Here is a 15,578-nt window from a genome sequence, read left to right as displayed (position 1 = left end):
CATCCTACAGCTTCGCTAAACCCTGAAAATGGACTGAGAGCAATGTTTACTTTGACCACTTTATCCAATTTAGGGACCTTAATCTGCAGAAGCTTTGATAAATTAGTTTCAGCTTCTGCATACTTTCCTGCCTCTCAGTCCCAACTTCACAGTAGAAGTATAAACAGCATGACACTATTGAACACTGGAAACTCCTAACTAACCCTAACACAAATGGTGGTAACTGCAACACATCATCTTAATTAGCCTATGCTATTACGTACATACACATATCAAAACTTTTGACTGGGAGATGCAATGCTTTTTTAACTATGTATGAAATACAGAAGGATTTAATAAAGAAAAGAAGTCTCAGCAAGCTATATAGGTCTCAATTTTAAAGAAATAATCCATCTCACAAATTTGCACTTTGCAACAAGCACACTAGGGTTAGTTTAGACAACATTCCATGATATCCCTATATATTTCTTAACATTGCACTTCATGCCTATTTTTTATTGATCCCAAGTTGCAGTCAAATATTGTATTTATGCAATGGTAGGAATTTCTTGGGTTAATTGTACCAATATGTATAATTTAATGCATATATTTCATGGCATTTCTGCTTTATTGGAAAGTAGACCTATATAATTGACAGTGGCAGTAAAAATAGAAGGGAGAGACTGACATAGATAGAGAAGTTGGACTCGCATTGTGATAAAGACATGATGTTCCCCTTAGTCCACTGAGCCTCAGAGTATACCAAACATGTACATACTGGAGAAGAAACTGAATAATAGATAAAGTAACTTATATCAACAAATGGGGATTGATTACTCTTGTGTTCCTTGGTATATGGGATGTTTTGGAGTCAGGACCACCAAGTCACTAAACCCTAAGGCTATAGGCAGCATATATTTTCCCATCAAAAAATTTGAAACACACTTATATCTACTAAATTTGTAGGGTCTGGTGGAGCAATGATTGATAACAATATATTACTATTGGGCCAGTGTGATAAAACATTAGACAACCGGCACAGACACACACAGCTGAACACTGGTCCTGAATGTTTCCCTAGTGATTTGATCTTTCCCTGCTTTTTTACATATGGCCTCCAAATAAATGTCTTGATATTGTTTTGCTTGGATGGTAATTTGTTTTCATGATTATAACAATGCAAATTTTGACATCAAATTTGGACTAACTGGAGCTAAGGTGCGACAAGTGTCACACGTTGCCATTCCCACTTAATACCAATGTTTGGAATGCTGGACCCACTGCAACACTGTGACATCAGTTGTTTGTCATTTTAGTTGTTTAGGGCATATACAGCATAATCACTGGCAAAAACTGAACATGATTTTTGATTTCCCATACTGCCATGTCAACCAGCTTTGCAACATCAGAGCAAAATACTCTGCAAAGTCCCTCCATATCCTGCAAGTGGTTGCTAGACTAACAAACATTTTCAAAAGATAACAATACATGGACAATTGTTGGAGACTTATGGATAAGTCCTGTCACTCAGTGGCAAACGGCAATGGATAATGAGCTTACAGAGTTCACAGTCGTTTGACTCCCCCCCCTCCAACCTCAGACTTCCTACTCTTCCCCCTCTTCTTCTTCTGTCTCTCTCTCCTCCTTTCCACCTCACCACCAGTGTCGCTCTCATCTTCTCTCCCCTTCTTCCTTTCACCCCACCCCTCTTTCTCATGAACCCCTTTCATTCTGCCTCTCTCCCTCAGACCCAACGTCTCTCACCCTCTCCGCCCCCCTCCCACCCCGTCCATCCCTTCGTCCCCCACCGACTGTGTGTCTCCAGGTCTTCCTGATTGGTCATGGGGATTTCTCAGGCCTCCTCCTTCTCCATCGCAGAGTGTGTGTGTGTGTGTGTGTGTGTGTGTCTGCGCGCTCCTGTCTGTCCACCATGGCCGCTCTGCCACTGCCCTGACTGTGGGTGAGAAACGTCAGCTGCATGATGCTCTCACTCTCTTTTTTTTTACACACAGACACACACATGCGCCTTTGACTCATATTGTCCCCAGTCAGCTTCTTTAACGTTTATGAAAACAGGCCAACAATGGCACCAAAGAGAAGAGGGAAACACTTAAATAATCTCCTTCCCCCTGTGCCCTGGAGATCTCTGTTCCTCCGGCCACTGAGCAGTGCCCAGTGTGCATCCTGCCCTGCTGGATTTGAGGCAAGAGGATTGCATTAGCATTGTGACTTTAAACAGGAGGATCTGGCATTGTTGCGGTATAAACAGCCAACACGCTCTTCTCTTGGGAAGGCTCCAAGCTTTTGTTGGCCCACAGCCTTGTTGTTCTGTGTAAAAACTGTTGGATATTATTGTTGGTAGCACTACAAATCGAAACACACATGATGTACTATATGTATGTATGGTTTACTTAGACATTACTTACTGCAGTTACTACTTATATAGGACATTTTCTAGAGAATTGTTGAGGTTAACCACTGATTGTGTGTGCAGCATTCTCAGTAATCTGAGTTACAAATGATTACAATAAGAAATAGACATTATGTGGTTTGAAAAAAAGGGTCTAAACGCCTATGCATTATACTGCTTATAGGGCAGAGGGCATTTGTCTGACATATGTTTTACAAACCTGTGCTACATCAAAGCAAATCTAAAACCCAAACATAACCCATGTTTCAACAGTAAAATCATTTCTCAACGCATTGTATTTTTCATTATTAGGAGAAAATGTCAGGTTGTGGAATGACTCATTTGCAATTTACAAAACTGGAATCACTGAGCTAAAATTCAGGCTGAATCATATGCTGATGTCAGAAGCAACCAGTTGTCCCATGCTGGTGAGTTTTGAACCCTAATATCTGTGGTTTTAACCCTGTCTGACATTCATAATCTCTATTATCCTGGACTCTCTGCTGATCTGAGGTGGACAGTAGGGGGTGGTAGGAATATAAAGATGGTTGTCACTGCCGTCTCTCAACAGATAGTATCAATGACTGTATTGGCGTAAGGGTTGTGTGCAAGTGCTTTGTGTGTGTGTGTGTGTGTGTGTGTGTGTGTATGGGGGGGTTCTAACCGTCTGACACCTGCAGCTCTTAGCTATGGCTCTTCATACTCAAAATGCTAATCCAAGCCCGCTCACCCCCCACACCCTCTACCCCCAAGACACTCACTGAACTGACTGAACAACCGCTTTCCCAAGTCTGGATCAGATTTAACAGTGGATAAAAAAGTTTTTATTGGCAGGAAACAAAAAAATGATAACATGCTGAAAATAATGAGATACAAACTGCTTAATGCACTCAAAAAACATCCTCAATCTGCATCTTCCGTAACAACAAACTCGTGCATCACTCACTGGTTGACAATAATAGGAATTCTGACAATGCAGAGAAATTGAGTAGAACATGATGTTGTAAAACTAGATTGATTGAGGTACTATCTTATTTTAAAGAAAACTGATCTAACAGTAAGCTTAAACCACACCATGAAATCACACTGTCCCTGGCCGCTCAGACCAGACATGTTTTCTTAAAGTTTTACTGGGCAATCTGACCAACTCGCGTATTAGTCCATGCTGTGAAACTGCAAAAGAATGATTTTTGCTTGCGAACGCCAGGTTCGAGCCCCTGAGTCAGCAAGCATCTGCCTTACTGAAGTGTATTTGAGCACTGAATCCCTGCACAGCTCTGTAGCTGATCCTGACCTCTGACCTCCCTGTGGAGGAGGCTATTGAAAAGAGAATTTCCCTATGGGGATCAAGAAAGTGACGCATTATTAGCATTGTTTTGTATGAAGCGTGGGGTAAATAAGGAAAAGCACCTGTTTCACTGGGTCCCAGATTTGGGCTCTATGGAAGTTTGTGCTGATCCTGAAGTTAACCCAGCTCTCTGCTGCCATCCACTGACTGGTCTGCACAACAACACACACCAGCAATTTGTTTCTTCTGGCAGCTTCTTGATAGGCAAGTGTCACAGTTCATTGCATTAATTGCATTATTAGCATTATTGATAATTTTCAGTATGGATTAAATGGCTTTTAAATGGTTTCAACCTGTTAGGGACAGGGTCTACCAGGCTGGCAGAAACAGTGTGAAACCCAGTCATATCCTACAAGAGAGAGAAAACAGCATCTCATACAAAGGGTGTGAAAAGAACATTATTCAAATCAAATCAAACCAAATCAAATAGAATTCACCTCACTGTCTGTTGGTGAGGTGAAATCTAGTAAGAGGGCAACATCCTGGGAGTTAGTTTAGTTGCCTTCTAGTATTAGTATTAGGAAACAAGTTTACAAGCTTGCCCAATCCACACAGGAAAGGAGCGCCACCAAGTGGTCATTTAAGAGGCTGCTGTTTGTATTGAAGGGAATAGAAGAGAAGAGAGTGAGATTGAATTTGATGCTGCATGGGTTAACCTCTAGCCCTAATCCGCAATCGGGAAGCTGCGCTGCTGCTCCTCCCCAGCAAAAAACATACAAATCTCTAAAAAGCCCAAACTCCTAATAGCTTAGGCTGTATGAACAAGCATCCTGGCCGCTTTGAATTTGGCGCAACAGGAGGAAAATCATAGTGTGAATTTACGAACTGCTGTTTGGACACTTCACACCATACAGGTATGAGAAGTAGCCGAATGAGATCAAATCAGGAACGGGTGAATTATATAGGCTACTGCATTTAAACATTACAACAATATCCTTAGCTCTCTCCCTCTTAATTGTGCGTCATGGTCTAGCCAATGCCAGTCCCCGTTCCCTTCACTGCAGCCAGGCGAGTCCAGGGTCGACGGGCCCAGTGTCTGTATCATATTGCTCTTTTCCTGTCAAAACTGCTGGCCGTTGCTGCACCTGTCTCCTCGAAGCCAGCCAGGATAAAAAATAGCATTTCCGGCCATAACTTTCATAATAAAACCCTTACAGACGAACAGCGCTTTTTTCGCGACATTTTTATTTTGAAAGAAAAACAGCCGTGTCCGGTCGTACTCTGTGTATCTGTGGCTGACTTGACGCAGGATACCAACAGGTGCCAAAAGTGAGTGTGCAGCAAACCTGACAGTGTGCTGTGAGGAAACGACAAGCAGTCCGAAAAACAGTGAAAGCAGGTTGGATTTGGTGATTCGACCACGTGATTTCCATGCTTCTGCTCTGAAATAAAGTTACCCCCCCTCCCCATCACACACAACATACACAAATCAAGCATTGACCCCAGGGTTTTGGGATCAACAGGCTAGGCTAATATTAGTTATGGATCTACCTCAACCCCGAGTAAAAGCCTCTTTTCTCCTATTAAAAAGTATAGTTAGCAGGTTCGTGTGTGTGTGTGTGTGTGTGTGTGTGTGAAAAGGTCATCTTTACTAATCCTAAATTCTGACATGAAGGGAATTCATTATGGTCTAACATTCTTTTAATATGATGACTATTAAATAGACTAAACCGACAGACTGGACTGGACAGATTTACCCATCCCTCTTTAATTCGTTAATTCATTTTAGGGCTTTAGGAAACTCCATTGACCTACAAGTGGTCAGTAAGGTTGGAGCATGGATGAGGAGGCCTGCATTACCAACAAGACTTCAATGTAAAGACTTTACCATGATGGGGATTAGGTTAGATTCCAAACAAAATTGTAGTTTTTAAAGAATAGTTCAATTACATTAGCAATTTACAGACTGGTAATTTAGTTGATTGTGCCCTTTAAACGTCCCCGAGGCATTAGTCGAATCTTAATTTCATGAACATGGCGATGGCGTGCGTCTTGAACTTTAACCTCGGATATTTATTCGGCCTCGTTTATCGGTTTGACAAACTGCAAATCCATCACCCTAAATTCTCGCGATAAATGCCTCTGATATATTAGGAGAGATGGGGGGGCTTCGTCCACTTGGAGGGGCGTTGGGTTTCCTTGAGGACCATAGTGAGATTTGGAGCAGTTAAGGATCTCACCTCTGCACAACGAGAAAAAAACAACCATGTCGGACGCGGTGGTTAGTTTCATGAAGGACTTTTTGGCGGGTGGTATTGCTGCTGCCATCTCCAAAACAGCTGTTGCTCCTATTGAGAGAGTAAAGTTGTTGCTGCAGGTAAGATGATTGAGCCAAATGTCGCCCACAGCATAATGGCATAACTCGCTGGCTTGTGCGTAAAGTGTGCGTAAAGATTGGCTAAATGACCAGCCAAACACTAAACACGTACAATCGAAATCTATTTAGGATCACTTTATGAACCTCTATATATGTCAAGCTGTGCAGTGAGTAGGTTCAATTAGTGAGGTTACATAACGGCTTGGAGCATGTGAGAACTCCTTCCTCAATGTGGAGATGTTTTACGCACCGGGTCTGCCGCTTTCCAATGCTGCTGCTTTGGTGGAAAGGATGACAAAGTGTTTTAAAGTGGAAAGCTGATGACCATTTTGGCCTTTCTTTCTGTGACAATTCAAAATTTAGTTTAGGTTTTGAAAGATTTAAGTCACTCTTTGGATTCAAATGAATATACTGTATGCTACCCATTATGCGCTTCATATAGAGGGTTTTAGTAAAATGGCCATTGGTACAACATTAGTTTATGGGCTACATTTGTACAGCCAATAAGTTCATTACTATTCCAATTTAAAACGTGACCGCAGTAATATTCAGTGTAAGGAAATTGCTAAATTTAACTTGAAGCATGCAACCCAATACGCACAGCCGTTTCTCAAGTAACATTAAGGAGTGGGCCTGTAGCCTACTAGGCCTACAACTACAGAATGGCTGGCCAGAGAACATTAAGCACCGTACATCACAGTAAGATGATGTAAATACTAATATTAAAACTGTAGTAAAATATTTAACGAAAACCTAAATATTAGGCTGTGTTGCTCAGAGAAAAGGAGCCATGATGAAGTGCTTTTACGCAAATGTTTGCTCTAAGACTGACCACAATTTGCAGGTTAACAGTAGTCAGTGTGTGTCTTTTTATGACCATTTTGTGGTTTTCTTCTCTCACAGGTCCAGCATGCCAGCAGACAGATCACCGTAGAGACACAGTACAAGGGAATCATTGACTGTGTGGTTAGGATCCCAAAGGAACAGGGCTTTATTTCCTTCTGGAGAGGCAACCTGGCCAATGTGATCCGTTACTTCCCCACCCAAGCCCTCAACTTCGCCTTCAAAGACAAGTACAAGAAGATCTTCCTCGGTGGAGTGGATCAAAAAACACAGTTCTGGCGTTATTTCGCTGGAAACCTGGCATCTGGTGGCGCTGCCGGTGCGACCTCCCTCTGCTTTGTGTATCCTCTGGACTTCGCCAGAACGAGACTTGCTGCCGACATTGGCAAGGGCTCAGCTGAGAGAGAGTTCACCGGTCTTGGAAACTGCATCAGCAAGATCTTCAAAACTGATGGCCTCAAGGGTCTCTACCTGGGATTCAACGTGTCTGTCCAGGGCATCATCATCTACAGAGCGGCCTACTTCGGATGCTTCGACACAGCTAAAGGTGCGCAAATCCCTTCGAACTGACCCTAAACAATGTAGTTTGTATTGTATGTCTATGACTTCAATTCTTTTGTCCCAACCTCTTCATTCATACAGGTATGCTGCCAGACCCCAAGAACACGCACATCGTTGTCACCTGGATGATCGCCCAGACCGTCACCGCCGCAGCTGGTCTTGTCTCATACCCCTTCGACACCGTCAGACGTCGCATGATGATGCAGTCCGGACGTAAAGGAGGTGAGTCACCTGTGCCTTTCAAGTCACATCGTAATCATAATGATTTGCTAATATTGGGGTTCAATGAATGCATTTAATAAGTTTGGCGCAAATGCGCAATTTACGCACGGGAATGGGCACTGTGCATGACTAACCAAATGTGTCCATTCAACAGCGGACATCATGTACAAGGGCACAATTGATTGCTGGAAGAAGATCATGAAGGACGAGGGATCCAAAGCCTTCTTCAAGGGTGCCTGGTCCAACGTGATCAGAGGCATGGGCGGTGCCTTTGTGTTGGTGCTCTACGACGAGATCAAGAAGTACACATAAACATTCTAATCTCCCAGTCCCCAAGGAAACCTTTCACGTTGCATGTGTCTTAAGTCTTGTGATAGAGTGATAACAGCTTGTGGTGAATAACAAGGTAGGCACGTCCTCCTCCGAGGCAGCCAGGGGAGGGAGGCGTATTTGGCCTGGGTAAACATGCCTCCTCGGAAATCTGTATATATCTTACCTAAGTGCCAAAAGGCGCATCTAGTCTTTCAGCATAACAAGGTCAAGCTGGACGCACAATGGATTGTTCCAAGAATTACATGCTGATGCAAAGGATGATGTCACCACCTTGCATTTGCTCCTCATACAATTAGTCCATCATGTTACAATTTGTAGAACAGTTGCTGAGGCCCATGTGTTATGTTGTGTCCATTCTCATCCATGTGTACCACCTCATACATTCTTTTAATAAGAATAAAGATGAACTAGTTCTACTGTTTTGTGTTGCTGAATTTCTTTTGTCATAGCAACATGACCACATATTTTTAGTTTTAGACTGCAGTTAAGATTAGAACACTAACTCAGACAAAGATGTAATATTGAGATTTTTTTTATTCTAGTTGTGGTAGATCTCTACAGGTGTACTGTTCAAATCCCTGACTTTGACCTGTAGTAGTCTGTTTGATTTACAGTCAGTTAATATATGTGATTTGACCAGCTTTGCTTTGACAGCTGCACTATTAACAAAAAGCACCAGAAAATAGATCATTAGGCTTGTAACATGGCTGAGGCCTTTTTGGTGCTATAAAGAAACATTTCAGCATGCATGAAATATTCCAAATGATCAGTATTACAGTAACACAGTGACTAATTCTCATTTTCTGTATGTGGCATGTGTCTGATTGGTGTGAATGGATGTTAAGGTGGTTTGACGGGTGATGAGTGTGGACATCACCTTACTTGCCATTTTTTAAATTAATTCCTATTGTTTACAGTAGATTTTTAGGAATAAGTGTGTAAAAGCAATGATATGCCAGCTCACTGTGCCCCTAGTTAAAGCTGTGAAAACTGTGCACTGCCGACTCGTAGAACAAGCAGCTTTATTTGAAGGAACAGAAGACAGTATCACAATAAAAATATATATAATTTTTCAAATGATTATCTTTCAACAAAACAAAAACAAAACTCTCAAGAGTCTTGTAGAAATGTTCTTTTTCTTTTACAAAACATACAGAAATTGGAGCATATGCACAATTTGCAGCTCATTCATATTTTACAAGGGAACTCCATTCACTGAGATAGGCAACATAATGGCTTTTCTGCTGTTTTTAACATTTAAACAAAGCGGTTAAAGTATAGGCTATATCATCTACAAAAATATAGCAAGTATCTTGTAATGAGCTACAATGGTTTTCAGAAGCCCAAAGTAAAACTATTACAGCACATTTACAATAGTTATGGGTCCGCAGCAAAACATTTACTATCCTTCAGCATCACAGAGCCAAAATTAATGTTCACTTCTTTGGATAAGCGTGACAACACATTCACTGGATAGTTTATTAAGTCAATTAAATTATTTGAGTAGCACTAAATAAAAATAAATCAGAAAAAGTATGCTGATCCCATTATGTGTAAAAAAAAAAAGATCCTTCAAGCTTTGTACCTTCCAAACGTAACCTTTTGGAATGAAGGGGTGCAGCGAGGCTCTCAGCACCAAGCCGGTCGGGGCACGCTGACTTTGTTAGACCTGGGCGCAGGTGTGGCGGCGGAGTCACCAGCGGCAGAAGCTGCTCTGCTGCTGTGGTGGGCAGCGGCGGCCAGCCTGGGGCCCACACCTGCAGGCAACAACACACATCTACATGAGTCAGTCTGGATTTTCCAAATGTACATTATCACAGGAAAGTTTTCAACAAGAGATCGCAACTGACAGATTTGCCTGTTACGATGCACAAATTCCATGTTCTCATGACTAGTGGCTCAAATGTCAAGTGGCAACTTAGAAGAACTCATAACGCCACAAGATGCACTGTTGCAAAAATTAAATGATACATGGTGTAAAACCATTTTCAATAGCAAATTAAATTGCTCTGACAATTTAGCAACAACATAATAAACTGGGTGCATGTGCATATACTGTGTGATTTACCTGAAATACAAAGCACGTAAACAACCATTTAAGTCAAAATTGATTGAGAGACCAATTTTGTGTCTGCAATTACCAGGATGTGCATTCACAGCACAGAATTATCATCATCAGGGGATCTCAGTCTTTGCCAAAATACAACGGCTAATTTGCAGTGGATTTTCAGATTACCTTACAAATTACTTAAATGGCACATTTGCACAGGATAAAAATCACTGCCAAGCTCAGCAAATATGACAGATATGTCTAGGCCTCTAGGTCTCTAGAAAGTGAACAGGGATTTTGACAGTTTGAAGTCGCTGGACTGATAGACTGGCTAATTAATTTGTGATTAGCCAGTCTTGCTTTTATTTATGACATATTACACATATTTTTGGTATCACAGGTCTCCTACCTGATGGTGTCTTGCTGGGGGGCCTCTCTGCTTTAGAGGTGGATCTGAGGATGGGGTATGAGGAAGCTCCCACGTATCTCGCTTGGCGCTGGTAATCTGCCAGCTGGTCTGAGCGCCTCATGCCAGGCGTGGGCTTGACCGACTCCAACCTCTTCAGGAAAGCCTGTAAGAAAATGCATGGGACGTTTCCACCTTGTGTGTAATAATTCAAACCACGCAAACAAATGTCCAAACGCTTACACTGTTAAAGCCATCACACGTTGTCGACAGACATTTGTAATTACTACTCGTGAACTTTCATGGTATCAGGCACTTTCACCTTGGAAATATATGGGCATACAGGAGGTTTGTGTCAGCAGCTTTGACGGGGAAGCTATCCATCACTTTTACGCTGTAAATTTTAAATTTTAAACATTTACTCCGACATTTCTAGGAAAAGAAATGGCACTTCAGAGCAAAAATAGCCAAATAACATGGCCAATTCACAGGCAAAACAAATAGTGTAGGCAAGTGGCACTGAATGTCACACATGCAAGTCACACTTCCACATGCACGCTGTGTGGAAATCCCTCAGTAAGCAAAAACACCTCAGAAAGCAATGCAACTAGAAAGAAGCTAAGGGTCAAGAGACCTTCCTCCTAAATTTCATAGGTCCATAAAAAGGCTATTGGCTTCTAACTGGAAACAGACCACTTTGAAATCTCTTATCTATGCATCTAGTACATTATGTAGTTTACCTGTCTTGAAATTCAAAGAACCAGTTGTACTTTAATGCAGCACAAACGAGGTATCTTACACGTGTAATGTGCAGGGTGGATATACTCATCACACGGCATATTCAATTACTTCACTCTAAGAATAGAGAAGAGAGGGTGCTTTTGCTCTCTGACGATGTAGAGAGAGACTCAAGAGGGAGAACAGTCTGTTCTGAAAAGGATAGGAACACATTGCCCAATAACAGCATCACTACAAATTATTTGCAAGGTCTTTAATCAGCAATAATGAGCAATGGAAGCAACAGTGTGCTCGTTATGTCGAAGGAGGGAATTTTTCTGTAAAGATGTCTTACAAAATGAGATTACAAGCACCCTGGTTGCAAATGGCTAATTCAATTATCATTTCCCAATCCATATTTAAACACTGCTGTTTGTGTGACCCTATGCGTCTCCCACCGAGTGGTCAAGCGGAGTTAATGTATGGGGTGAGGGGCTGGAGGCTGAAGGTGCTGAACTCTCTTATAATGTCAGTCTGCGGCGCTGCAGCCAGCCTGCCACCTGCTACCATCTGTCCCAGTCCGTCCGTGTCTGCTTTCACTGGTGGCTCTCTCAGACTGACACTGCCCTGACCAAACCACATACTGTAGTACCCAGACTGAACTGGTACAAGAATTCATTTATTCCATCCTCCATCAAGATATTAAATAGCAACAAGTGGGGGTACTATATTATTTTAAAGAACCACTGGTTGATTATACCTGGTTTTATTATTTGAAACTATTGTCTTTTTTATTCACTTTTATTATTTTAAAGAACTACTGTCTCACACTCAACATGTGAATTGAAGCACATTTTGCATGAGTTTGTACGTATGATCTATGTACTTGCGTGCATGTGCATTGTGATGTTGTTGACAAATGTGTTGTGTGATGCAGTGGCTTGGAGCCCAAGATAAGTTTCCCTGCGGGACAATAAAGTATATCTTATCTTATCTTATCTTATCTTACCCCGATACATACACACACTTCAGGAGGCAAACATCTATTAAAATAATAAATAATATGTCATTACACAACCACGCAGTCACGCACACACATGCTCACAGGCTAGAAATATAAAGCCTTCACACCTAGAGTGATAAACTACAAAAAAGATGAGAACTTGAAGCAGATGGTATGACTGTAACAATAACTGTAAGTGCAGCCAGACAGATAACTGTATTTCAGGTTGCTCTCAGACTGACTTTTCTGCCTCTAAAACAACCAATTAAAACAGCATTCCATTAACAGTGCATCTGTGTGTGGCGCATGATGGGGAAATGTTTTAGAAGACATCAGTGATGCAGTAACCTTGTCTGGAGGTTTATTTTGCTATCCGGTTTATGAGGACAACTCAATGCCTCTTTCACAGACCTGTGTGAAAACTGATATTAGATAATAGAGGTGCAATGGTATAGTGTTAGTTGAGGACGTGGCTGCACTGCCTGATGTGAATATTATAAAATATGTCAGGAACACTTTGTTACAGATGAAGACAGGATGCCATGAAAGTGAAATAACAATGACAAAATGAAAATGTATTTGGCATATTTGCTGATGGGACAAAACTTCATCAAGAGACAAGAGAATATTTAAATAGTTGGACCTATGTATTTCGTTGTGGGTTTAGAAGGATGTAATTACACAGCTGAGTATCTGGCACTTCTCTCTAGAGATACAGCAACACCACTGTTTCAATGTTGCAACCCGCTGTCATCCGATACCAAGTGCCAATACAATTAATTTATCTGTTCTTCTCCATAACAGTGATCCAACGTCCTTTTCACAATTCACAAATTCACCAATTCAAGTATCTGAGATAAAACTCACCAGGTTCTCCCTCTCGATGCGTTGCTGCTCCCGCTGCCTGTTGAGCCCACTGTGACAGAGGCGGACGAGAGGCGAGTTATTTGCTATTTGGCTTTTCTCCCTCGCCACACTTCCTGGCCTGGACCTGGGAGACGGGCGTGACAACTCTCGAAGGAGCCGCTGGTTCTCCCGATCTATGCGTCGGACCTCGTCGTTGCTGAATGAGTAGTTCTTCCTGTTCCTCCCTCCAGGACAGCTGAAGACCAGTTCACCTCCAACGTGACTCTCTGAACCGAGAGAGCCTTATTGATGAAAGATAATTTATGGAACATGTTAACAAACACTTGCTTTTAAAGGATAATTTCTGGGTTTTTCATGTGATATTTAAATTATTTTTTGACTTGTGAGTATCCTAAGAACCGAGTCGAAAGTATGCGTTGGGTTCTTTGGTTATATTCCTGTTTGTGTGTCGAATACCAGAAAACTCCATATAGGCCCAGTCCAGTTCTGCGCTGAACTTGGACTATGCTAACCATCACTAGACCACATGAGAAAAAACAACAACACAGAAATATCCTTTAGTAGACTTTATATCCCATTGCTTTCACCCAAATCTCAACCAGCAGATCAAGTATGGAGCATAGCAAAAATATCTAATGAGAAAAGAAAGGCATAGTTTTACTCACACTCATCCACATCCTGATCAGAGTCCTGGTCTACCTGGGGTGTGTTGCTAAGACCACCGGAGGGCACACTCTCCTGCTGCTGCTCTTTCAGACTTCCATCCTCAGCCTCTGTCACTCCAGGTCCAGTCAAGTCCAAGGACTGGAGCGGGCTGATATCAGGAGTGGAGAGGGGGGTCACATCTGTCACTGTGTCTTCAGACTCCTCCGTACGGTGCGGGGGCCAATCTCGGGACCCCGCTGAGCCCGCTCTGGTCCTTCTCACTCCGAGAGACGAAGAGGGAAGGGAGGTCTTTGGCCTGGTCAAGGCGGGGGGATCCGAACTGTAACTCTCATCGCTACAGCCGCTGGAGCTGTCTGTGTCCGTGTCTGCATCAGTCGAAGAGGGAGATGGACTTCGGGGGTGGCGCTTTCTTATCAGTTTCTTAGGAGTGCTTACATTCCTCCCTTTCAAGCCTGTGTGAGCCTCTTCTTCTTCACTCTCATTTTGACTCTGATGGTAGCCATCTTCGTCATCCACCTCCCTGCTGTCAGCCAACAAAGCTATAAATGTTTCATTGAGCCTTTTAGAGTGCAAACTAGAAACCTCCTCAACATTGCCACCATTACTGACCACTTTATTTGATGTACAGGCAATAGATGGTATGCTGGATGCCCTGCTCATCCCTTCTACCTCTGATCCATAGCTGTCCTCTTTCTTTTCTGCTCCACTGGTATTGCTCTTCTCCACTTGCTTCAGATGGATTTTTGCTCCCTCAGTCCTTGGGGACAAACGGCCTACATTTTTATTTTGACTCTGTCTAGCATGCAGCTTCTCAGGCACTGGTAGGCTCTCCTTTCCAGCCTTCACACCCTTCTCCAACCTCTTCCCTCCATCTTTGCCGCTATCATCGCAGTCGCTATCAAAAAATGAGTGATCCACTTCACCTTCTAGTTCACTAGGGCTGAACATGTCAGTATGTCCCGACAGTTCAACAGAGAAAAGCTGAATCTGTAAGATAGGGGAACATTAAAACGTTAGGTTAACTTCGACAATAACAACACCAGTAACTTGAGCCATACTGTAGTTTATTGTCACATTACGCGAAGAGCATTTAGCGAGGGATTTAGACATATGAGCCACGGTAACGTTACTGGTAATGAAGGAATTCATCATAAACCTCAAGGAATTTCCCATGGCAAACTAGTTTTACACATTTACACACAGTCAAGGCAAAGCGTGTGCTAACACTAACGTTAAATTGCATACAGTGGCTTGCTAGATTAGCTTACTTAACGATTAACTCTTAGATTCTCACCTGGGGCTGGGCCGCACGATAAACAGTGTGTCATGTTACAATTGCATTTACTCTACGTTTATCTCTCTTAGGGCGGTGTATTTCCCTGGGTATCTAAGAAAAATAACCACAACTTATATCGGCATTTTAAACCATCGTCGTTAGCTGGTTAGATGATGCTATGGGAGCTTGACAAGGGGCCGCGTAACTAGGCAACGTCACTTCCTGACAACGATAGCATTCTAGGCTTGTAACGTCACCGCGTTGCTCAAATGTATTGATTTTTTTTAATAGAAATTGAGAAAGTTGCAGAAAAAAAAAAAGAAAAAACATCACCGTCCATGTTCGTTATCTCTCTCGAAAACCTATAAGGTTTACAATTTCAGGTGGAGCCTATTTTTAAAACTGATAACTTGTCAAAAATGCGGTCAATTTTTGATGATTAATTAGATGAAATTAACCTTACAGGATCTACAGTATATTGGTAATTTTAATCAACATCTAGCCTACTGGATTACTTGGTTTTACTGCTTTCCCAGTTCTCAAATCAACAGTCTACATATCATAGCTGCTAGTTATTAGA

General features: G+C 42.1%; 2 protein-coding genes across 3 annotated transcripts; one reads left to right on the top strand and one right to left on the bottom strand.

Moving 5' to 3' along the window:
* The first annotated feature begins 5,867 nt into the window (after positions 1–5,867).
* slc25a4 (solute carrier family 25 member 4) lies at positions 5,868–8,429 on the top strand. The gene is made up of 4 exons (XM_071895701.2): positions 5,868–6,054; positions 6,958–7,444; positions 7,540–7,680; positions 7,835–8,429. Exons 1-4 carry the CDS (start codon positions 5,944–5,946, stop codon positions 7,990–7,992), a joined length of 897 nt encoding a protein of 298 aa, XP_071751802.1. The 5' UTR covers positions 5,868–5,943; the 3' UTR covers positions 7,993–8,429.
* Positions 8,430–9,126: 697 nt separating this feature from the next.
* On the bottom strand, positions 9,127–15,171 carry cfap97 (cilia and flagella associated protein 97). Of its 2 annotated transcripts, none has more exons than XM_071895715.2 (5): positions 15,073–15,171; positions 13,722–14,703; positions 13,057–13,337; positions 10,473–10,635; positions 9,127–9,770 (listed from the first exon to the last, which is right to left on the bottom strand). In XM_071895715.2, the coding sequence occupies exons 2-5, from the start codon at positions 14,668–14,670 to the stop codon at positions 9,643–9,645; spliced, it is 1,521 nt and encodes a 506-aa protein (XP_071751816.1). In that variant the 5' UTR covers positions 14,671–14,703; positions 15,073–15,171; the 3' UTR covers positions 9,127–9,642. The 2 variants fall into 2 exon arrangements, with proteins under 2 accessions (XP_071751816.1, XP_071751815.1); XM_071895714.2 differs by having other exon boundaries at positions 13,722–14,709; positions 15,017–15,165.
* Positions 15,172–15,578: the final 407 nt, after the last annotated feature.

Source organism: Centroberyx gerrardi, chromosome 3 (genome assembly GCF_048128805.1).
Source record: "Centroberyx gerrardi isolate f3 chromosome 3, fCenGer3.hap1.cur.20231027, whole genome shotgun sequence".
NCBI classification, from domain to species: domain Eukaryota; kingdom Metazoa; phylum Chordata; class Actinopteri; order Beryciformes; family Berycidae; genus Centroberyx; species Centroberyx gerrardi.
The sequence above is the reverse complement of the archived record's forward strand: the minus strand, read 5'-3'. Positions and strand labels throughout refer to the sequence as shown.